The 24,503-nt window shown below is 43.3% G+C and overlaps 2 protein-coding genes across 4 annotated transcripts; one reads left to right on the forward strand and one right to left on the reverse strand.

Annotated features, from left to right (window-relative positions):
- The first annotated feature begins 948 nt into the window (after positions 1-948).
- On the forward strand, positions 949-7,078 carry LOC307034672 (amphoterin-induced protein 3). Of its 2 annotated transcripts, none has more exons than XM_079673511.1 (2): positions 949-1,398; positions 2,020-7,078. In XM_079673511.1, exon 2 carries the CDS (start codon positions 2,065-2,067, stop codon positions 3,400-3,402), a length of 1,338 nt encoding a protein of 445 aa, XP_079529637.1. In that variant the 5' UTR covers positions 949-1,398; positions 2,020-2,064; the 3' UTR covers positions 3,403-7,078. The 2 variants fall into 2 exon arrangements, with proteins under 2 accessions (XP_079529637.1, XP_079529638.1); XM_079673512.1 differs by lacking the exon at positions 949-1,398 and adding an exon at positions 1,826-1,936.
- A 3,422-nt stretch (positions 7,079-10,500) lies between these two features.
- tasorb (transcription activation suppressor b) lies at positions 10,501-24,168 on the reverse strand. 2 transcript variants are annotated; one of them, XM_079673500.1, is made up of 23 exons: positions 23,680-24,168; positions 22,168-22,313; positions 21,790-21,882; positions 21,620-21,692; positions 20,735-20,826; positions 20,509-20,643; positions 20,270-20,394; positions 19,905-19,936; positions 19,580-19,685; positions 19,261-19,364; positions 18,899-19,008; positions 18,402-18,474; positions 18,216-18,290; positions 17,062-17,934; positions 16,195-16,505; positions 16,001-16,103; positions 15,060-15,907; positions 14,325-14,447; positions 13,906-14,065; positions 13,395-13,503; positions 13,115-13,293; positions 12,487-12,621; positions 10,501-12,237 (listed from the first exon to the last, which is right to left on the reverse strand). In XM_079673500.1, exons 1-23 carry the CDS (start codon positions 23,981-23,983, stop codon positions 11,024-11,026), a joined length of 5,523 nt encoding a protein of 1,840 aa, XP_079529626.1. In that variant the 5' UTR covers positions 23,984-24,168; the 3' UTR covers positions 10,501-11,023. The 2 variants fall into 2 exon arrangements, with proteins under 2 accessions (XP_079529626.1, XP_079529625.1); XM_079673499.1 differs by having other exon boundaries at positions 10,501-12,240.
- Between the last annotated feature and the right edge of the window lie 335 nt (positions 24,169-24,503).

The following is a 24,503-nucleotide window of genomic DNA, read 5'->3' on the forward strand; positions in this document are numbered from 1 at the left end:
GCCTGAATCCATGGGGAATCGGCTATGTGCTTCTGCACAGTAAGTGAGTGAATGAGTGGGAGTCAGTCAAAGCCCCAAGCACTTATAGGGAGGGGTGTGGAGTTTTGGGGGTAGCAGTGAGGGGGTGGCAGCTGAGAGGCAAAGCTAATTTACTGTGACAGAAATCAGAGCTGTCAGGGCCACCATGACCAAGCAGCATGGACAGCATATATCCAGTCAAACCCACAGCCAAGGGGAAGCAGGGATGTCGGCTGTCGGGGGCTCAGAAAATAAAGGGGGGGGGGGATGTACTGATTAAGGCTCTTAGAGATAGAGAAAGAGAGTGTTTGTGTGTGTATATGTGGGTGTGTGTGGGTGTGTTCTAGGCATCGGGGTATGCAACATCCATCCACTCAGAAACCCCTGAAATAGAATCAACATGGTATGGAGGCACACAGGTAAAGAGAGACTTTCACAGTCAGGAAGACATTCAACACAGGAGCTGACAAAATACACAGAGAGATGGAAAGGGATGGACAGGATTTGCTGAATTAAAGAACTCACAATAACAGGTGTATTTGCAATGATAAGTAAACTGACATCCAGGCAGGACTGCATACACACAAAAAAGTATAACATTTTGAGGGCATAGCTAAATTCCAGTCCTCTGGGATTATTGGTGGAAGGTTACGGGATGACGCATGTAGGATTCATGAGGAAAGCTCCTAGGTTCTACTAATCTGTAATCAAGTGAAACCCTAAAAAGTAGTCATGTTAAACTGAGATAAACAGATTTTGGCAATAGAGGTACAAATAATAAATAGAGAGAAAGAAGGGCAGCCATCAGAATCATTACTTAATGATGACGGGGGGAGACACAAGGCTGGTTTTAAAATGACACCGAGAAGGAGGAGGGGATTGTGGGAGATTAAGTGAGCTCTGTTTGTTGTACACTGAAAACCACTGCAGGATGTTAGTTTAGCGGCACTCTCATTTGGGATGAAGACAAACCCAGTAGGGAGACCTTAAACTTGGCTGGAGAGAAAGGCGAAAGCATTTTACTCGAGTGTCTGGGGAGGAGGATTTTAGTAGAAGATAAGGATTAGACAGCAATGTTCTGGGTATTCATGATGGGATAACTTCCAAGACGCGCAGAAAGTTGGAGCCTCATGTTGTCGCTAAGTAGTCTACTTTGGTTGTGTGGTTTGAAGTGTTTTTCTTCTTTTTCTTGGAGGGGAGAATGGGATTAAGTGAGTGTGCCAAATAGCTCACTCGTCTGAAAGTGGTATGAACTTTTCCCCTTTCTGCCTTCAAATTCATACAGACATGCAAGTCAGTGGCGGAAAATCAGTTTGAATTGTCTCTGAGAGCCTTCAACTTCACCTGATAATAACCGAGAAGAAACATACTTCTAAAAAGGTGAGGTTTTTCTATCTGTGCTCATATTGCTTAAAAAAGTTTCCTACTTGACAATTATTTAAAGTGTTGAGTCATGCAACAGGGTGTCAATTTGCAACTATTTTGATGATGACATTTACTTTAAATATTTTTTAAAGTAATAGAAAGGCCACGATTCTCGTGTGCTTCTCACTCAATTTTCTGACATTTTGTAGACTGATACAAATGTGCCTTTTGTTGCAACCCTCCAATGACTACTGCACCAAAATAGTGTATTCATTCTGTTCATGTTCTTTTTCCCAATTATATAATATAGGGCAATTATTTCTGCAGAGGCAAAATAAAAACAACAACATAGGGCAAGACACGCAAAATCAAAAAGCATATAAATGAAACATTATAAAGTGAAAGCAGTTACAAAACGCAAGTACAAAAGCAACTATACTTACTTCAAAGAAAGAAAGATATGTGCTGATGCTAACCAGACTTTAAAGAGTTGAGAGTTTACAGATCTGTATGTTTTGTCAGAGGTGGGAACCAAAGAGCAGAAACTTCCATTGTAAGTGAAGGGGTTCACCTTTAAAAGATTCTATCCTGACTGTACAGTCTTTTTTGTTTCTGATTTGATTCTTATCTGACCAGGGAGAGCCGGAGGGATTAGAAACCTCGAAGGATCATTCCACAAAGATGACCTTCAGACTGTATCCTCTGCTGGTGCTGATCTGTCTGCTTCACGGCTCTGAGGGAGTCTGTCCCCCCATGTGCATCTGTGTATCCGACACAGCGGGCTGCAGCTCCTGTGGCCTGACCAAGATTCCTCAGTCCCTGCCGACCTACTCTGTCATCCTCGACCTCAGCCACAACTATCTGTCCTGGCTGGGTGTGGGCAGTTTCAAAAAGATGCCCAAATTGGAAAAACTCCTATTGACCCACAACGAGCTTGTCTCCCTGGACGAGGGCGTGTTTACAAATGCCTCCAGCCTCAGGTACCTTGACCTGTCCTCCAACAAGCTGCGTGTGGTGGAGCAACACTACTTCCAGGGGCTGTGGAAGCTGGAGGAGCTCCTTCTCTTCAATAATAAGATCACACAGTTGGAGGCTGGGATGTTGAATGGCCTCAGCAGTTTAAAAAAGGCCTACTTCAGCCTGAACCAGATCACATACTTCCCTTTCTTCTCCATCACAGACCATAGTCACCCTTTCATGTCCATGCTGGATCTCTCGTCCAACCGTTTGAGTCGTCTGCCATGGGTGGATGTGAAAGCTTTGCCCATGCTGGTGCAGCGGGGGCTGTACCTCCACAACAACTCTCTGATCTGCGACTGCTCCATGTACAGCGTTTTCTGGCATTGGGATCTTAGGGGTTACGAAACACTGAGGGACTTTACGGAGGAGCACACTTGCACCATCCATGGGAACACACGATCGTTCGTGCGGTTCCTGCGACAACCCCGCTTCTTCCGTAACTGCACAGTGGAAAAACCCATGTCACTCCCGGTGACTGTGTTCCTGTCTAAGCTGACGGTGACAGAGGGAGAAATGGTGCGTCTAGACTGCGAAACATCCCTGAGTAGCAGAGACCTCTCATTTGCATGGCTCACCCCCAGCATGGGGTACATAACCCAGACGAGCATAAATGACACTCTAATGAGCTTGTTTCCCAACGGTACCTTGGATATTCAAGCAACCAAGATCAATGACTCGGGTTTGTACGTGTGCACAGCTCAGGATATGAAACAGGCACTGAATGCGACCCGGGAGGTGAATGTGACGGTGGTGTTGCCACAAACCGAAACATTCAACACAGGCTACACAACCTTGATAGCCTGTGTGTTGTCCTTGTTGTTCATCTTCGTGTACCTCTACCTGACTCCGTGTCGCTGCAGCTGCTGCACACAGCCGGGACCTCGCTCTGTTTTCTCCAGCTCCAGAAGAAGCCATCACAGTTCTCAAAGCAGCAAGCGTGTAGTATTCATGGAGCCAATGTTAACTGAAGAAAATACTGAATGGCCACCTAAAAGTTAATGGCGAACACGGTGTTAGTTTTCCTTTGTGGAAACAAAAGACCCTCTGGACAAAGGAAAATTGAGACTCAGGAATTAGCGCTGAGGTGTAATAGAAATGTGTCAAGGCTCTGAAAGGAAAAAAATCACGTATTTTTGCTGATTGCAGGCTCCAGTTAAAAGGCCTCCTGAACAAAAGAGCAACATTTACTGTTCCGTTTCTCCCTCTCTCTGTCATTAAGTCCAGAAGTCCAGAGAAAGTTTCAACTTAGGTTTATTACCCGCAGTGTAATGACATTTCTAAATCACTGTGGAGCCGTTGTCAGACCTAAAAATCAGCTAATAACTTCTCTGTGTACTGGGGTTCGGCACTAGGGAGACATATTTCTTGTGGGATCGGAGAGTGAATCTGGCTCACTTTTCACAGAAAGTATTTAACGAGGATTAAATGCTACTGAAAAACGCTGCAAGTTCATGACTGTGACGGACTGCAGGAAGGAAGTGCAGCCTGTGTATCTGGGTTGAGTTGAAGGGCTCCATAATTAGTGTGGCAGAGATAGGCACTTGCTGAAGATAAATGTAATATACAGCAATACTTCTAAACCCAAAACTCTTTCCAACTCGTGAAAACTTCTGTTGCCTGACTTCCTAATAAAAGATGTGTTCCCTTCAGATCAGTTACCTGCCCTGGTGATATAGCTTTTTATAAGCAATTTCAGAAAAAGAAAAAGGAAATAAATACAGCTAGGAATAAACATTTCTGTGCTGAAGCCATAGCATTCAATAAACATTTGAACATCTTATCTAGCAGAAAACAGAGGTGCATCCTGCAGTGATCCATCATACATATACATTTCCCATCTGCACCTGTTGCATTAATCTGCCAGCCAAAAACAATGACTCTCTATCAGCGCTCTGCTTATCTGGCAAATAAGTACATGAATCGGGAGTGTCAACAAACCAAAAACAAACAGCAATTGGAATGCTTTCAAAGACTGCATCTCTTTGATCAAACACAGCAGAGCACTTTGAACTATGCAGAACAAACGAAAGCACAACATTTGAACTGAAGTGACAAATAGCCTACTTCAAGCAGGTCTGACGCAAAACCCTGAAGGGGGCATTACTTTGAAAAGCTTTGTATTTTTATTTAAATTAATTGTAACATGCTTCAAATGACAGAATTACACACTGCAATGCCAACAATGAAAGATGTTGAAGAAGGCCTTGCATGCACTGCTGTGAAAGAACATAAGTGTTTGAGACGAGAACATTCATTTGATGACATGAAAGACCAAAGAGAGCTTACGGGTGGTCGAGGATGTAGGGATTTAAAAAATCCAATGAGAAAAAACACTGGCCTCAAAAGAAACAAATCAATTTCTTTAAACCCATGCAAACACAATGTTTTGAGATTGTAGTTTAATCGTAATGCAAACACCGGGTGGGACTAAGGATTGCACCAAGATTGAATAGGATTAGATGTAATCCTTCATATAATGTCAAAGAACAGTTGTCAGTAACCGCCCATCTCAGAAAAGGAGAGTATGTCGTTAGAATAGGAGCCTTTGATTATTTCTAAATCCTTAATTAAAACTTGACTTCTTTCAAGCCTGAGGGGACTAATACTGTTGTGCAACTTGAATGTAAATTCAGAGAAAAAACGAGGGAAATCTAAAATCAAATGGCGATCCGTGCATGCAAGTGGGACAGACGAGTTCTTTCACAGTGCAAGTTTCATCACAATTAAACTCTCAGGGATTAAGCCAAAATCCGTTAGAGTGTATTGTGATGCATCACTCTGTTTAATCACACAGCTACTGACTTGGTATATTTAACAAAGTTGTTTCGCTGTGGTAAGCAACATTCAAACTGCTGAACAAAGGTTACGCAACATGCCGATATGTGCGTGTGATATAACATCTTGTATCAGTGGCATGACCCGTTGTTTTTCAGAAAGTGTATTAGAGACATCACATTGTGTGACGATTTGGGGTTAGGTTTGAGGAGATTACCACGAGGATAAAAACCAGGTGCTTTGTCAATTTCAGTGTATTTAAATCCCTCTAATCTGGTTCTTCTCTCTGACACAGAACACACAGCTGGGTCGGGATTTAATGTTTTTGATATGATTAACAGACGGGTTAAAACATAGAGGACAGGATTTGAGCATTTTCTATTCAAGGGCTTTTTAGGTCCACATGTGACCCTGGTTATGTAACCATTCCGCTGATTTCGGGAATCAACCTCAGTGTGTAGGCAGAGTAGAATAAGTGAAGTTACTATCCGGATGCCATTTGCTATCCAGTGTTTTATTTCAACCTTCTCACGGCGAGCACTTCACTGATATTGAGAGGCCTAAACACTGCATTAACTACATACATTATATATTTTTTGCTCATTCAGATTGATACACATACTTCTAAATAGAAATATCATAGAAGTGTTATCTAATATTTACACATTATTGTATAGTAATTAAAGCTGCACATTTCTGGGTAGCTTTGAAGTGCTGATAGCATGTTAAAGTGTTGTCTGTATAACTCAATCTATCTGCAAATTATCCTGAAGCGATCTTACAAATTACCCAGATGTAAAGGGGGTACTCGTTGATGCTTTAAAAGATGCCCCTCTCCAAAGCAAAACACTCCATCGGGCTTCAATTAAAGCATGCACTCGTCTTTCCAGATTAATTGTTTTCCCATAGTTCAGCTGGGCTCCAAGGGATTTGAAATCATCGTATTCAAGAATCTAATTACTGTGAAAGGGGTATTTTACTGTGAATAGCACAAGCTGAATTGCTCCCAATAGTGAAGGGCTGCTTTGACTGTCAATAGGGGCTATTACTGAACTGTCAAAACAGTCATCAGCCAGGAGTGGAGGCATCCAGCTGTGGCAGATACTTATACATCTTTTAAGACGTGTGACACCCACATACACAGCCTCGGTGCAGGCCTGATGCCACCAAACCCAGTAATAACCTTATTTCATTATAATTGGACACTTGGAATATGTGCTCAAAAACATAGACAGTGCTTGTTTCTAAAAAAGTCCACAACCAGCTATACTTTATGTCTCTTTTTAATTTATTTTTTTTAAGAGGCAAGCAGGTTGCTTCCAAAAAAAACTTTAATAAATGTGGACTGCTGCACACCAGAGAACAGGCTCTTTATCTTGCCTCTGCACTGAATATGAATGCAGGCCACTTTCTGTGTTTTCAAAGGAGGATGAACCAGCCAGATGTCCACGTCTAAAACTGGTCTCAGTCTTTTTCACTGTGGGGCACATGGAACATGAATGCCTCATTAATCAAATGCATATATATTTCACATTTCCTTGCAACAGCAGAATAAATGCAGTGATACTTTGTTTTTGCCTTTTATCTGTATTGTTCCTCTGAGACTGTTATTGGCTGCAGTGAGTAGAATGTGGATGGATATAATAGGATTTGACACACGCAAAATGCTTCAAAGTATACACGTTTACATTGTTACACTTGGCCACTTTTCTCAGACATCCTCTTGTTTTGTTATGCTTACTCTGTGTTCAGCTTGTGTCCTTTCTCCTACCAGCTGTAATGTAACATGTGGTGATGGCACTTCCCTTGTTATGTTCTGTCACTTTCAGCCACTAAAAGAAAACGTGAGCTGTGATCAAATGTATGTTCGTAATACGATTAAAAAAGACTTGTGCCCTCAGTGATGGTAAAGGAGATGCTTTATGCATGTGCTACTGTGTTAGTGATATTCAATAATGTCGTTAAATGGTGCTGCTTAAACCAATATTAATGTATTGTCATCCAAGCGGCATGGCTGCAGGGAGGCAATGTTGGTTGATCAAACACTGGTCCAGACTGACATATTTCAAAGACTAGGGGACGAATTTTAAAAAGACATTAATGGTCCCTGTTCCCAAAGAATGACACCTGTTTACTTTGTTGATCATTGAGCGCAGCCAGGACATTTACATGAAGGCAGTCAATTTCTAAACAACGAGTGAACGTTTTTTTATGAAGTTCGGTAGAAACATTCATGAATTGTTGTTGGGGATTCCTTAACTTTTTCTCTACAGCCACTACCAGGTCAAACGTACAATATGTGTAAATGAAATATGACCAAATACGTGCTAAACCTATAACATTTCCATCAGGCTTGATTGAACTGAGCTAATAGCAAATATTAGCATATTACCTAAGATGCAAACATTAGGCTACATATGCTTAAAATCCACATTAGCATGCGTATTTCCTATATCATTGTATAAATAATCCTAGCATTTGGCTCAAAGCAGCGTGTCAAAAAACGCCCTCACAGAGACGCTAGAAGGTTGTTGCTGACGTAGCCTCACAAAGCATTACTGGATTAGGTTCTTCTTCGGTGCAAAGACAGCCTCTGGGATTGTTTTGTGTGCCTACCTACACCATCCAGTGTGGCCTTTTTAGCAGCTATATGTCATATTTCTATATTATCTCTCCCTGGCACCATTTCCGAGGCAATGTTGCATCACAGGCTGCACACTAAAAAAACCTGTGGAAGCTGAATGATTTGCACGGAGTTGGTGTAGAGGCACATAACAAGAGAAGTGATAATTGGTTACACCATTACGAGAGCAGAGCTACATTTCATTCTAGCCTAAAGCTCTAATTCCTGCAACGGCACCAAGAAACTCCTCAGTTTACTGATCCCATTAGAACAACTACGCAGCTGAACATAAAGCCAACAGGTTCCTCTTGACCTATTTAATATGTTAATTCTTGATCCATTGATATTTGATTCAATTTAAAAGTGGAATCAAATAACAGGGATGTGTTTGTGAAAGAGGTTGCTTGTGGTCAGTGCTGGATTAATAGATCCATCCTTTATTCCAGTAAGAGTACCAACCTAACAATAACAAAATACCCCAATACAAGTAAGACATTCCCTTATGTGTGTATTTGTTTGAGCTTAGTTCTTGTGAAATACTTGGTATAGTTATACCTATTTGTGCCTTTAGCATGTATTTCAATGTAACCATGTTAGAATGGATAATGTCTGTGGTGATAGAAAATGTATCAGACATCTGACACATCTGAGACACTACAAGAATGTAAGAGGTTTGCAAACCAAGGAAAGCCAATGTAGTATACATTGTTTAATAACTTTAATAACTTGTAATAGCAATGTAAGAAGTTACCACAGTTGTACAAATACATTGAGTGAAAATATAATATACCTCTCATACAACAACAAGAAAGCTAAAGAGAAATATTCAAGTGCCTAAACCTACATTGAAAAAAAACTAGTTACTTGAGAAACTGAATGAACAAAGATGTAAGCACTGGTCAATGCAGCTGAAGTCTTTCACCTGTAGTTTAGTTTTATAGGCAACTTTGAAAGTTTTAAGTCATTAGAAATCAGCCCAGGCAGCTGTCTTTAGCGATAAAGTGTGGATAATTCTGCGGTATTATACCTGCCTAGCAAGCAGGGATGGCCAAGAGGCAAAGTTAGCGCCCAATACATTTTTGGAGTAAGTAAAAGGGGGTGTCATTTCCTGCTAAGAGCCAGATATTTCCCTCTGGAATTTGGTGGAGAACAACACTGATCTGAAATTAGTATACATATTGGACTTACATTCATCAGGTGGACAGAATCCATATTTCAGAAGGAATGTAATGTACTGGGTCTGCAAACAGCATGGTAAACAGACAACTCGTTGCTAACATGTTAGCATTATAGACTTTACAGGTGTGTGTGTGTGTGTGTGTGTTTGTGTGTGTGTGTGTGTGTGTGTGTGTGTGTGTGTGTGTGTGTGTGTGTGTGTGCGTGTGGGTGTGTGCGTTTGCGTGTGTGTGTGTGTGTGTGCATGTGCATGGCTCACCCCCAGCAAGGGGTACATAACCCATACGAGCATAAATGAGTGTGTGTGTGTGTGTGTGTGTGTGTGTGTGTGTGTGTGTGTGTGTGTGTGTGTGTGTGTATGTGTGTGACACATGTGACGTGTCAAAGGTCAGTTCACGGCCCGTTTCGGCTCCCGCTGGTACTGGTAGTAGTCTATTTAATTTAAAAGGGAAGTTTTATAAATATTATTTAATTATAATCCCAGGTTATGATTCCTTGAAATTATACTCAACTAACCCCCCCCCCCCCCCCCCCCCCACACACACACACACACAAATAATTCGGAATATGTCTTCATTGTATTAATTTAAGGCTTTACTTTTCTTAACCTCTGTTTTTTACTTTCATTAAAAAGTGTTTCGTTTTCATTATATATTTTCCCCATCACATCAGTCAGTGTAGTAGAGTAATTAAATCAACGATCAGTATGCTTTTTTCCTCCATCATTAACACCTCGGAGAATGACAATGAACACAACCCTACTCAGCCATAGTGGATTAACACTGTAATTGTTGGAAGTATTGCAGGTGTTAAATGTAGCTCTTTGAATGTGAATGAAAACCCATCAGTGTTTGTGTGTTGGGTCTTAGCTACAATTGATTAAATGGGGGTTTGGGGGGTAGGGATGTTCTCACAGTTTCCCGAGTTACCATGGCATCTATTTCACAACCAGAATGAGACTCTGGAGATAAACCGTTAACCTATTTTCCACATTAAGAGTAAATGGCGCCCTCTGGTGATTCATTACACCAGATGCACCACTGTGTTAACAATGCAATGTACGCACACATAATAGAGGACCCTCCTAATGATCCTTTCAGTGGTGGGAGAGTTAAGGGACGAATTGCACTCAGCATGAGGTCTCAAAAGGCTTTTAAGTGTTGCATTTCCTCGAAACGGTTCTGCACACACTGCTCACTCAGCTACAGAAATTAGCTTCAAATAGTTTTTGCTGCAGTAAACTGTGTCTTCTGTCATGGTCAGTAAATGAGTTTTTAATAGAGTTGAAAGGTTTTTGACTACAATCGTTTTATGAGCACTAACATCCTTCCCCCTGGGAATAAGACCTGTTTTTTATTAGAATATGTTGATGAAATCTTATTACCTCAGATTTGTCTTCCATATGACCTATTTAATTTGAGTTTAGGGCTCTTTCAGGTTAAATTATCCAGCCTCATGCTGAGCACATAAATCATAGGTAGCTGAATACAGTATGGAGTTTAAGTGAAAGGACAGTAAGACAGTTCTAATTCATATTTTTAATAGTTTGCTTGACACCGTCATCAAACTGGTCACACAAACAACTTGATTTGTTTATTTCAATAGAATTTTGGACAACCAAATATGTAAAATAAAATAAAAAAAGGAAACAATCAGCAAAAGAGAAATTTCATTCACTATTTTTTTTTTCCTTAAAAAAATATCAGCCTTTCCCCTTACCGTTTCAAAACTTGGAATTACAGAATGAAACAGAAATTACAAGTTAAATTCCAAGAAGCTGGAAGGCCATTAACATTTGCTGGCAAATATAAATATAGTGGTTTGAACAGGGTCTCAAATAGCTCACATGGAAAGAGTGTACATACAGTTTACACAACAGTAGGACACTCGGCACTGCCTGTATCAATTTTTATTAATGTAGAAAAACCAGGATCCTTATTTACTGATTCAAATAAATGTGTTTATGACAAGAAAAATATTTACATTCAGCCATCACTTATAGTCTCTGGAGGTTGGCTGTTGTGTGGCCCCTTCAAACATGATTGTCTATTCAGGAGCATAGTTGTGAGTGTATGTGTAGTCCGAGTAGTAGTCCTGTGCCCTCCCCCTGCCTGCTGGGTAACCCCATGAGCAGGGTCCACCTCCAGACCCGTTCCCCCGATCATGTCCTCGTCCAGGCCGTGGCCAATGCCCTACTGGTGGAAGTCCTCTGCCCCGATAGCCCACTAAAGAACCAGGACCCATTCCCCCCCGCATGGGCCCGTGGTCCATCTGTCCAGGGATGCAACCATAACCCGCATCGCTTATTAGATGTGGAGGCAGCTTAGGTCTGACCATCGAGCCCTCCCTGGTGGCCATTGTGGGCAAGCCCACAGAGGCTCCAAGGTTGTTGGTGCAATTCACCTGAGTACTGCCCCCCTGACTACCAGGGGTGTTTCCTCCGAGGGTTTCCCCAGTGTTAGAGAGCACGCTTGGATCCAGTTGGCCAGCAGTGACCCCACCCTGGCTGCTGGCAGTCTGAAAAGTGCTGATACCTGCTGACCCCCATAGACCCTCCCCATGTCCAATGTGTGTTCTGTCTTGTTGCGTAGGGGTCCCGCCAGCATGTGATGGAATGCCAGTCATGTAACCCGGCTGGGCTGAATTATTGTGGTCTGTGTAGGGCTGCGTGGTGGTGAGCGGAGAGTTCCCAGAAGGCCCAGCTCCTCCGGTGTCCGAGCCATATGTGTGTCCCAGCATCATGAGGTGAGGTGGAGGAGGGGGTCTGACCTCCATGGGGAGGGAAGCCAGGTTGGCTAGAGGTCCTGCTGAGGCAGAGGCTGGAGCTGGGACTGGCCGGTACTCCTGCTCCTGGGTGCTGCTGCAGGGCGAGGCAGGGTAGGCGGGGGAGGCTGCATAGCTGGAGGAGCCAGTGTAGGAGGACCACGAGGCTGAAGGACACAGGAAGCTCTGGTGAGGATTCACAGGAAAACTGCCCGGGGATAAGCTGCCAATGTCTGAAGAGCCTATTCCCATCTGGTTGGTGGCTTTGAACTGAGAGATGGCTGTCTTGAGAGCACTGTAGTCAGACAGCGTTGGAGTTCTATCAGGAGTCGCCTGCTGGTCTGGAAGCGGAGGACGAAACTCCTCCGTCTCCGGTGGGGGCGGCTGCGGAGCGCTCTGAACTGCCTTGTTCTGCTCTGAGGGATCCAATATGGTGTTTGACTCACCATCATCAGAGTCTAATGACATGTCCTCCTCTTCCACACACTCAGCGTTTACTACTGGGAGAGCAGGAGAGGGCAGAGAAAGAGAAATGGAAAAGGAAGATATTATCAAGGAATGCGTTATAGATGCATTGCCGGCACAAAGTGTGTTTTAAAAGCGCTGCTGGACAATACAATCATATTTTCACAGGCGAGATAAATGAACAGAACAAAAAGGCAATTTGGCAAAGCAATTACACTGCAGCAAAACGACAGGAAATCTCCAGGGTTTTTGTGTGTATGCCTGATGACGACGTTACCCACCTGTGGAGGGCGGTGTCGGGAGCTCATTCTGATTGATGGAGCCAATGAGACTGTGGAAACCGCTCATAACATCATCAATGCTCCCTATCACAATCCCATTTCTGGAGTACTGCAGGAACATCTCAAATGGCCTCTCTGTCGAAACACAAGATGCAATAATTCAGTCAGCAATTTAAAATGAATCTAAGACAGCGATACACATATTTCATACTTTTACATCATCTACATTTCCCTCTACATCATTTGGAATAGGGATGTCTTGAAAACTGATACTGTAGTGTTAAGTTGATGCCAAAATCTGAAAATGTGCAGGAGAGCTAGTCAACGTTAGCTGTTAACAGCTGGTAAAGATATGTTTTACAGAGTTGCACTATGGTGCATGCAGTTCAAAGGTAGTTATAAGTCTGTCATGATATTTACAAACGTAGTCTTGTCAAACATGGTTTTTGGAAAGAAACTTGAATAAATAATATTTTCTTTTTAACTGAATTTCTGGTAAAGCAACATCCCTAATCAAGAAGTTAAACATTTCTAATCAACACAAAAAAAAACATACATTGTAGTTTTATGCTACTTTTAGAAGACTGATGAATGTGACTTTAGTTGATAATGATGAAGCTGATTATACCTGTGAGGAAGATAAGGTGCCGTTGCTGTGTGTGCTGAGCTTGGAGCTTGATCAGGCATTCGAGATCTGGAGCCTGACGTGACTGGGTGTCACACTCGTGATACGGGAGGAACTCCACGAGATGCTTCTTCTGATACACGGTGAGGAGGTTCAGCAGCCCCATGGCGTTGGCGTTTAACCTTAAAGAGAACGGAAAAAAAATAGTATTTGATTTGAATTACAGTCTGTCAAAATAAACATTTTCTCCATTTATTATTAATAATGCATTTTAGCTAGTCACCTCGCCAGTTCTTTAAGCTTCTTCTGGGACTTGCAGTGCACCTTCCACTGCCAGGGGTGTTCAGGGGTGCTCTGCTCTTCCAAGAACTTCAGCAGCCCCTGCAAACGATCTGGAAAAAACAAGCCACATAAGCTTTCAAGTTAACATTTACCCCTTTCTTTTATTGCCATTCCAACGCTTAAGAAATTAGACCTATAACATATACTCTCAGGACTGGCTTACACTTTAAGTTCCTGCAGTAAAAGCTAATCTTGGAGACACAGCTTTCGGACGGTTTCCCCTATTGGATTGAAGAATTTGCAGAGAAGGCTGAAACTTGACACACTGATATTGATAGGGTGATTAAAAATGTGTGTTCTATTGGCTTTGGGTGTGCTGGTTTAACATGAAATACTTGTCGTTTTATCTATTTTTCATACCTAAACCAAGGATATATTCAGAAAAAAAATTATATTCCATCCAAACATTTCCATGAACTTGTACACTTCCCACACAGAAAAGTCAAACTTACCCTGCGTGATAAGGTCAGGGTTGAGGACGAACTCATCAGACACCATGAAGCCTCCGGTCACAAACAGCTCGTTATAAGTGTGGTTCTTGACATCGTCCAGAGTGTCGACTCCAGCGAAGCTCACTGAGGGCAACTTCTTCAAAGACACCAGTGCTGGGATCTGCAGAACAAAAGGTGCATTTAAAGTTATTTTATTACATTTGTATTGAATGTATGTATATCTAAATATATACATGTTCATATTGTCTTCAAAGGGTGTGCATAGAACCCTATAGAATAATTAAAGTCAGCAGCCAGATAAGAAAAATCTGCAGCAGATGTTGAATTCAATTGGGATGCTAATATTAAAGTTTGATCACTGTGTGGATCAGCCATGAGACTGGAGCTGAGATGAGGATAGAGACGGGAGGGGATCGTACCTTGTGCACGTGTGCAGCGATGTCCTCGTTCTGAATGATGATGAGGAGCTTATCTAAGCTGCTGCTGTTCTCCAGAAACGTCTGCGGGCTGCACTCGCTGTTGCCGAGACTCTTCAAGTAGTCCTTTGTGACAGACAGGAGAGACGTAATTGTTAAAGACAGACGGATGAACAAGTCCTTCTCTCTTTCACCTCACATACCGACTGTCTGCCAGATACAGGATGAGCTCAGGGACACGGAACACATAGTGGCAAAGAGCAGCGAGTGTAACCTTTCACATTCCTGCTGTCGGTCTGCAGCTGCACTTGTGTGTGCCGACACAGTGTATTACTGCTAAGAGCTGCGGAAACTCCAATAACAAAATGCTATCTCAATCTGTTCCAACAGATAAGGACATTGAAAGAAAACAGACGTTCAACTTTATACAATTCATAACACTTAAAATAATTAAATTAAAATATTACTTAATATACTGTCAAATAAATCAACAGCACCAGTTTTTTAAATGTGAGGAATGTTTTTGAGTTGTACTTATAAACTCGTAAATATTTGGGTTTTTAATTATTACAGAAAACACCATTGTGAAAGGTTCTAGGAACTCTGTGAGAGGGGATTTCCCACAATTTTCTGACATTTATTGACAAACATTTAAAAAGCACAAAACAATCCCAAAGATTATAAATAACCATGAACAGTTCTCCACTTTCAAAAGCACATTGAGCTCTTGTTTTGTACCTTGATTTCCTTGCAGACGGAACTCTCGCCCCCCTCGTCCCCGGAGTAGATGTAGAATTTGACCGTATTCTTGGTGACGTCCTTAAAGATCTCCACCAGGCTGCTGAACACCTCAGGCTTCAGCTGACCGATGAGGCTGCCAGCCAGCAGGCCCGGCCCACTCCCAGAAGGAGGGTCTTTTTTATGGGTCTTCAGCTCTGGAGAGTCTGGTGTGACCTGAGAGGGAGAATAGAGCTCTCCCTTAACCTCTCCCGACGAGCCTTCTGATTTAGACTTAGCGGATCCTTTGACAGTGCCCGTTTTACCACCGTGAGAGGAGGGGGTGCTTTTCGACAGGGAGGGGTCTGCTTTACTTTTAGGAGTCTGTACGGGAGTGGGGGGTGGTGTGGTAAGATTAGATGTTGTGACTGCGGGAGGTGGAGAAGTGACCTTGGGAGGAGCAGGTGGGCTGGGGATCAGCTTGTCCATCTTCTCACACAGTGCTTTGACCTCCCCTTGAGTGGGGACGGGCGAGACGTAGGGTATCACAAAGTCGGAGAAGCAGCTGTTGGGCAGCCAGCTGTGGCGAGGGAGCAACCTCGGGGAGAGCCGCGAAGAATAGCAAATGTGCTGAGTCTGCATGATGTTTTTGATGTTAGAGGTGAGACTGTGAATCTCCTGGTTGAGTATGGTGTCCAGGCTGATGGAGGGCCTGAAGGGAACTTCCTCTACGACTGGTACCGTGGGGGGTGCGGCCGCCTTTTTTACTTCCACCGCTGCGGGGGTCTTGGGCTCTGGGTAGCTGTCTGCCACCGTCACAGATACTGGCTCAGGCTTAGGCTCGGGCTCAGGAAGAGGCTGTGCTTTGTCTGTAAGGAGAGAAGACAGTAAACGTGTCACAGTGATGAATCCGATCTAAATATGTCCAAAAAGGCCTTTGTAAAGTGACAGCTCTGAGGTACCTTCTTTAGCGGGGGGAACCCATGTTGGGTTGGCTGAGGTATGAGCTTGCTCTGTTGGGGATACGAGGCTGAGTGGACTACCAGGGCTACAGTCCATGTCCTCCTAAAAAGAAAGAAAACATATTTGTAGGGTCCCAAAAAGGTTGATTTCATGGTGGAATTATTCTGTAATAAAACAGCTGTTCATATTTCACCTCTGTGTAGTTCGTCTGAGGTACAGGCTCATTTAGTTTGGCGAGGTCCGGCTCAGGGAAGGCAAGCTCCGCCCTCCCTGAACCCGTCGATGGTTCCCCGGGGTTTGGCGGCACCGCCATCGCACCCTGAGCCACGGCTTTGTTGAGAGTGGCCAGGAGGATCTTGAGCAGGCGCTGAGTGTCGTTGACTGCCGTGGGGTTTGCGTTGCCATGGGCCCTCAGGTCCGTGTCATAGATGCCCATGCTCTCCATCACTGCTGTCAGATTGTCGCTCTGCCCGCCCTCGTCAACGAGCTCATCTGCTGTGGCGCCTAGCAGGGTGCACACAATAAGTTAGAGACATTTGCAATATTAGTGTGTAAGAATGTATTGTAGACTTTCACAATTAAAGCTGTTCTGTACATATGACAGAATACTTGAAGAAAGATATGCATTATTATAAAATGTTTAAACGTTACTCTAGGTGTAGGAAGTGAAACTACCTAAGTTCAGAGGAAGCTTTTCAGGTTCTGATGAACTTAACTCTACAATTGTGGCAGCAGTTGATGAACTGGCCACACCAGTATATTAACAGATACCTGGATGAGCCCCGAACATGCTTGACATTTAAAAATGTAAGCAATCATAAAGTAATTTGTAATCCTATACACTGGCTCCATGTCGATATGGTCCCGATGGGGAGCAATGTCGTTTTTAGTTTACAATGCAATTACTCAGAACTCATCAGACAGTTTTGTGAAACTAATATAATATTCATTATTTCTAAAGGAATGAACCTTCGAGGGAGTAGGTGGAAATGATCGGGAAAATTAAATTACACAATTTAAATAAAGCCAGAGAGAGAGAGCTGCAGGTGTCTGTCCTCACCTCTGCTTGGTTCCCCGTTGCTATGCGGATCTGTGCGTTGGTGTTTGTTCATGCCCCCCCTCTCCTCTCCCTCAAACTTCCTCTTTAGACTGTTGGCGTCCCAGGCTGCGTCCTCTCCCCGTTCCTTGTGGGGAAGTGCCTTCTTATGAAGCTGGATCAGCTTGAGCAACTGTTTCATCTTGTCCTTATCGTACTCATTGTGGGAAAGCTTCAACTTCTGAGGGGCCTGAGCCGGGGTCTCAATGTTCGTCTTGGGCTGCGGCTGGGCCCCGTTAGAATGGGCCAACCCCTGTCTCCGCTTGCTGCTGTCCGGGGGGGGCTTCTCGTGTGCGGGCTTCTCGTGTGCGGGCTTCTCGTGTGCGGGCCTCTCTGGAGGAGGCCTCTCCGTGGGCAGCCTCTCTGCGGGTCTCTCTGCGGGTCTCTCTGCCCGGTCTGAGCCCCTGTCCGAGCCGCCCCAGTCGGAAACGGGGCTGTATTCCACTGGGGCCGGGGCAGGTGTGGGGATGGGTGTTGGGTGCTGTATCCTTTCACGGATGTCCTTCATTTTGTTCAGAGGTAAAATCGAGTTTGCAGGGTTTTTGACGTAAGAATGCAGCACGGCTTCCATGTTAAATTTGGGTCTGGGCACTTGGAGCGGGTTGGTCCTTTCGTCCACGTTTTGTTTGTATTCGGGCGGAATGAAGGGCCGCACCGTGCCTGATTCCATACGAGTTAGGTAGTCTGTGGCCTGGCGCTCCACCCCAGAGCTCAGGTCCTTGCCAGGGTTGGGCCGCAGCTTGAACAGTGCGTAGTGCAGAGCGGGGATGAAAGGTTCCATCGAGGACACGGTAGCAGGCTTGGGCTCCGGTGTCTCTGGCTCGAACAGCCTGGATGCTACAATGGAGTACACATAAGTTAGTGTCATGTAAAATACTTTATCTACACTATTAAATGTGTAAGAGACAGGAGCTTCATTACAGGAGTTGGGGTTGTCACATGGAAACATCACAACTCGTTTTTTTATATGTGATTTTGTCATTCAGTAAATATATGCGCTTGTCTTATCCAAATATTCTCTATTTGCCATTAAAACATTGAAAGTGGGGAGCTTCATGCAGATTCGGCCACTGCTGGTCAGGGTTAGAATAGGAATGGATGGTGTGAACAATACTTACAATACTTGACAACCATCCTTGACTCCTGAAAGATGAATAATGCTTGCAGGTTCTTCTCACCGCGCCCCCGCCGCTCTGCAAAACAAACAGCAACTTGTTTCAAAGCTTGAACCCTCACCGAAGGAATCAAGTAGGTGTTTTACTGACACAGAGAATTATGAGAGGAGAGTAAAAGCTTTTTGGCACCTTTGGACTCCACCATCTGCGATGAGGACAACAGGAACAGAAAGCCCCTGTCAAACAAGGACTTCACCAGCACCTGGATGAGAAGAGGCAACACTGCAGTCAGAAGCACCGGGGTGTACCATTATCAGATAATGTGAGCTATCATAACACCAGTTTGGGGCTTGACAGGTTTTGTTTGTGGAGTGCGCACTACAAACTGACTAGATCAAGTCAAGGAAAAACAGAATAGATGTTATTACCTGATACTTTCTTTATTGGGGGAAATAACTGCTACTTGTATTACATTGAATGATTATGTTCAATGCAACAGTGTGTACAAATAGTTGATTCCTTTATTTCTGTGTGCTTTCTCAGATTGTGAAATAAGGGGGATTCCAAGGAAAATACTATGTTTGGATCTGGACATCCTGATTCTTTTAATTCAATTTGGACCCAAGTTTATTGAGTTGGTAAACTGGGATTTCGTATCTTTTTTGTTTCCCTTTAGGCTGACTCACCATCCTGTCCCTCTCCAGTTTGTGGACCAGCGCTGCCAAGCTGCCATTGGTTGGTTTTCCTTTTCCGTCAGTCACATCGAACAGGCTGCAGGACATCCCACACCTCATCACTGCGGACGAAGAAAAGCAACTTCAAATAAACAGCAGACCCATAACTCGTCTAAAGAAGTTGTTTTCTGCATGCTCAGTCAATCATACACATTGATTAAGTTAAGTAGCTGTTTCTGTAATACAAAATGCAGCGTATGCATTTAGAATAGCTTTAATGAATTGAAATTCAAGTAATGCATTGCATCCTGCATCACCAGGGCATTGTCCTAGCATTTCATTATGAGATATTCACATGTGCAGTTCGGACTGACCTTCCCGTGACGCGCTGTAAGTGTCCCAAGAAAAAAGCACAGAGGGGATCTTTCGCTTCACCTGCTCCAGCTGCATACCTCGACTCAGCGACAGCTTCTCGGGCCTTCAGGGGAGAACACACATTTGAAATAGCAAATCATCGGTCTTTTCGTTGCACACATTCATTTGAACCTCCTCTTGGCAGTGTTACATGTAAGCACATAGAGGGGTTTTATGCAAAAAGGGGTCATTAATAATTAACAGTGGAAATTCTAATAGCACTGTGAAGGTCATTTAGAGATACACAGAGTGATGTTAGAGACTAAAAGGTTGACTCACAGTTTGTAAGGGAGGTAGGAGCGTGAGGAGGATCGTAAACAGATTGGGAATAACTCCTGGCCCTTGTTCACCAGTACACCGCTCCACACAGTGTAGCAGCTTTTCCCTGCAACAGGAGCAACAGCAAAGGTCAGAGGTCAGACAAGATACAGAGAGAAAGGAACGCTCAAAACTGCTGGAATATCCCTGAATCCACAGAATCTCTTCTCCAGAAAGTTTTTACGCTAGTCGTTGAATTTGGACCATTTTGAAGGTGCGTCACACATATAGGCTTTTTAGTTTTATTCAATATTTATCAAATAAGTAAGATTTAAAATAGTTTTACCTCGCCTTCCTTCAGGTGAAATGGTGTTGAACCTGTTAAAAGAAATTTAAAAAAAACAGGCTCATTACAAAACACACAACACTATGAAAACCTCCCCAGTTGCCGGGAGATAACTGCCAAGTTTCATCACTTCAAAGTCAGCTTTATTGTCAAAATTATTACATGTGTTATGCATCAAGAAGTCTCGAGATACCATTTCCCTCAGTCCCACAGTGTGACATATATACATAAAACAAAAAAAGGGCCTAGATAAACGGGTATCCAACTAAGTAATAGTTTTAATAAGTGCTGGTTAATAATATATTTTAAATGGTCAAAGTACAGTTTCAGTGCAGGAGCAGTGGAGATGGGCAGATAATACGCACCTGTGTGAAGTCATAGGAGTTGCTGCAGCCTCCTTGCCTTTGTACTGAAAGGAAACCACAGCGTAGGGGCACACGTGCCGGGGTCGTGCCTTGATCTCATCGAATGCAAACTCAAAAAAATATTGCTAAAAGACAACAAGAAATATGTGTTATTAACTAATTCTGTCCATGGCATAAAGTAACTTAATTTGAAAGTACAAAACATAAATTAAGTGAAATAACAAAGAACTCTCGTTTACCTGTGTGAGCTCAAAAGCCCTGTAAGACAGCAAAGACGTGACCCTATTGGCACTTTTGGACAAGTGAGAGTCAAACTTTTGATTCGGTTCCATAGCGTTCTTAGGCATGTTCTCATGGATGTGCTTTATTCGGCCCTGAGAGACAAAACAGACTGATGAGCTTAAGATCCCACGGGAATAAGAAATCTGTCAACAGCACAAAATGAAAATAGAGTTGTAGACATACCCTCATGACTTTGAAAATGATTATGTCTCCAGACGAGCCCACTTCGAAGGGATTGATTTGTAACAGATCAGAATATTTTGAGACATAAACACCTACAACGACAGAATAACTGGATTAGAGGAACAGCATCATAATCATACTCCATCAGTAATGCATTAAAGCACATGTGTCAAACTCAAGGCCCGGGGGCCAAATCCGGCCCGTGGTAGATTTAATTTCGGCCCGCAGGATAATTTTTAATTACTATTTGAATCTGGCCCGCCGGTATATTGCACGCACACCTTCACTCAATCCTGAGGATCTCCTCAGCTCAGAGCCTGACCCCAAACATTGATGAACTTGCACCCGAGATGCCAAGTATCTAGCTCAAACTAGCATCACAGCAGCACACTGAGTTTCAATGGATGTTTCCTTCTGCACTTTTTCTCTTGAGACAACAGGGCATGTTTGGTTTTCTCTTTGAGGGAAATAGTTTTTTTGAAGCTGTTGTTGGCCTGTAGAAAAACTTAATCATAAGAAAAGCTGCAGATAGAGCCATAAGAAATGAATGCAAATAATTTTTAATGTTGTTTTTATAGGCAATAATTTAAGCTTTGTTAGTTCCAGGTTTAAAATGTGCAATAAGTTAATTTCAATACGTTTTGCAATAAACATTGAATCAGTCCGGCCCTCGACTAGAACCAATCTTTTTCATTTTGGCCCACTGTGTATTTGAGTTAAACAAAAGGTCCTTGGCTGCTTATCAATCGGCTAACACATTAAATATATTCAAATAGGAAACAAATACCGCTGTCAATGCTAAAACAATAACATGACATAAAGAACATCTAATCAAAAACAATACTGTCTCCCTTTGAGGAAACAACATGCCAGAGACTAACTCACCCGTTGAATTGTTTCCTAGTGTAGTAATCCTGGAGTGTCCCACCGACAGACCCTTCTCACAGATCCACTGGAGCTACACAAACAAGAGAACAAGAAGAGCTCAGAATCATGCCCAATGAGTAAACATCATTATTTTAAACCATCATCACCACGTCCATTATTATTATTACCTTGGATTTGTCTGGGAAAAGGAAGCAGTATGACTCGGCCAGCTCTGGTTCCGTCCGCCCCTCCTGCTTCATCTCTCTCCGCTTCTCGATGAACTGGCACAAAACATGGAGCAGACAGCCAATGAAATACAGCAGAGCTTAACATGCATGACTGGTAGAATGTGTAACTTGTAAAGATCCCATTTTATTACAGCCGGGCCTCGACATGATCTCTATCCTGCCATGTGATCCACAAGAACAGTCGTTTTACCAGCTAAGCCGTAAAGACTACTCTTTATCTATCTTACGTAACATTTGCTTTCAACCTGCAAAAAGGATCCATCAGAGCAACTGAAAGTGTGGAGAGACATTTTGCGGCACAGGAAGACTTTGACCTACCTCCTTCTCCAGCAGCTCATTGTGAATGAGCCTTGCCTTGCAGTAGGAGAAGGTTCCTCGTGATGAGGAGTCGAGGTAAAACGAGGAGAAGATCTTCACAAGGTCTTCAAACTCCCGGCTGTCAGGGGGCAGGAACTGGTACAAGCCTGCACACAGAGAGGAGATCAGTGCATTAGAAATGTGCAGAGTAGTAGTAAAGCATTCCAACACTTAAACTCAATCCACAGGAGACGGCAACATCAAGCTGATAATCATCCTCATGTATAGGGTGATATGGTACCAATATATCTTTCTTACACGAGAAGAAGATACATAGGACCTGTGTTAAGACTTCAGTTATTAGCAGAAAGTCTCTCTCTCTGTACATTAAGTGAATCTCACTGGGGTTGCACTGACCCAGCTGCCTCTACTTCCCATGTGCTAAAGCCAGCTGACTAGAATAGATTACCGAGTTGTCCTTTAAGGAATAAGCTGAACACTGATCAGCAGTAAGTAGGAATCTCTTATATCAACAAACACGTGACGAAACCTAGCTTCTGTCTGTGTTTACAAAAAGGTTTATTTTATAAATCCAAAAACATATAAAGAAGAGAATAAGCACTTGCTAAATACTGGACGGAGCAGTGTCAGCCTCACTCAAGCTGTGGGGTAATAAGAAGTGATAAATATTTCAGGAGAGAAAACACGCTGACTGACTGAAATCTGGAGATGCACACAGCCTGGTCTGTCTCACATTTAAGTTTACCAAAAATAATTACATTGTTTTTGTTTTACATATGAACCTTGATGAGTTGACCAGATACTGCAAGCGTGGCTGCTTAATACAGGCTCAAGTCTAGCAACTTCAGCTCAACTTTGCATATACACAAACAAGTGATGTATGACAGCAAGGTTTGTAACAACCACTCTGCTATCTCCTTTTTGAGACATGATGGGGCCAGTGTCGTTGTATTGTACTGTGAGGTGAAGGTGTAAGAAGGATGCTCTGATACACAAGTGACATCAAGCTGGGACAAGGGGTGGGCAGCCCTACTTATTGGTATTGTGAAAACCTTTTTTAGAAGTTGGGTGGATTATTCATGCCCTTCACCGAGGTCAATATGACACCAACATGTTGTCAGGTGATGGCTGCAACAAACTCATGACACTAGCAGCGAAACTCAATCAGACTATAGTCCCAGGAAAAAGGTAACGGCCAAACAAGGTGGTCTTTCAAACGGGCAGTGTGTTGCTTTCAGGAGCCTTCAAGGGACAAGTAGCCAACTGCTGTAACTTGGGTACCTGGGTTGGACCACCAAAGCTAGCTCTGCTAAAACAACTCACGCTACATTAGTCCAGACTGTCCGATAGCTTACATACTACGTCGTTGGTTTAATCTAAACCCGTGGACATTAAGTTAAACTAGTAAAACTAGCGAGGCCATCCAGCTAGCTAGCAGGCTAGCAACATGCAGCATCAGAATTATGAAAGACAGGACAGGCTCTGTTCAAAATAGCAGCGATATGGCACCACCTTTCCGTTCTCTTATCTTCCTCGGGATTTGGAAATTCTTCCGTGGCAGCTCGTCGCTTGGTCTCTGGCCTTGCAAGGCAGAACTGCCAAAGCTCCGGGCATCTGCCTGCACGCTCCTGCGCCGCTCAGGGGCTTCTTTCTCGGGCATTACACCGTCTCCACATCCAGGCTGATCGCCATTTTGGTTGGCTGTGGCCGAGGTGGCGGCTGATTTCTTCAATGGTTCGCCTCCCTCCAGCTGCATTTTGTCCGTCGCGGTACTTTCTGAGTCCCTTCTCCCCACCGCGTCGGGGTTCAGGGCCATTTTCGGGCACCGTGCACGTATAACGGGCAATGTAGCTCAAACGATTACGGCGGCGCTTCACTTACACACACTCCTCCTCAACCAGCCTCCGCCATTGTGAAAATGACGTACACGTTCTTCTCCACCACTGCAAAACGCTGCCGTCACGATGTTTACAAACGCCACCCAGCGGCTGAGCGGGGTACTGCCGGACCGGTGATGAGTGATGGATGCAATAGTGAGTGAACATGTTGGTGAAGGATGTATGCAAATGTAAACTAATTTAGGACACATTCTATTTACAAGGCAAAATGTATAAAGACCCACCCATTTGTCACGTGCTACTATAATGAAACCTAAATGTGTAAAAGATCACTTATATTACCAAATAATGTAATCAATGGAATATCGTTATAACCATACAAATAACCAACACCATTATTATTCTAATTGAATTATGTTTATCTAAATGGTTTATGCTGCTAAGTACCATTTTGGTACAAGAGCTGTTGTGTATAGAGGATACACATTGTGTAATTGT

Source organism: Notothenia rossii, assembly GCF_949606895.1.
Source record: "Notothenia rossii genome assembly, chromosome: 4".
NCBI classification, from domain to species: domain Eukaryota; kingdom Metazoa; phylum Chordata; class Actinopteri; order Perciformes; family Nototheniidae; genus Notothenia; species Notothenia rossii.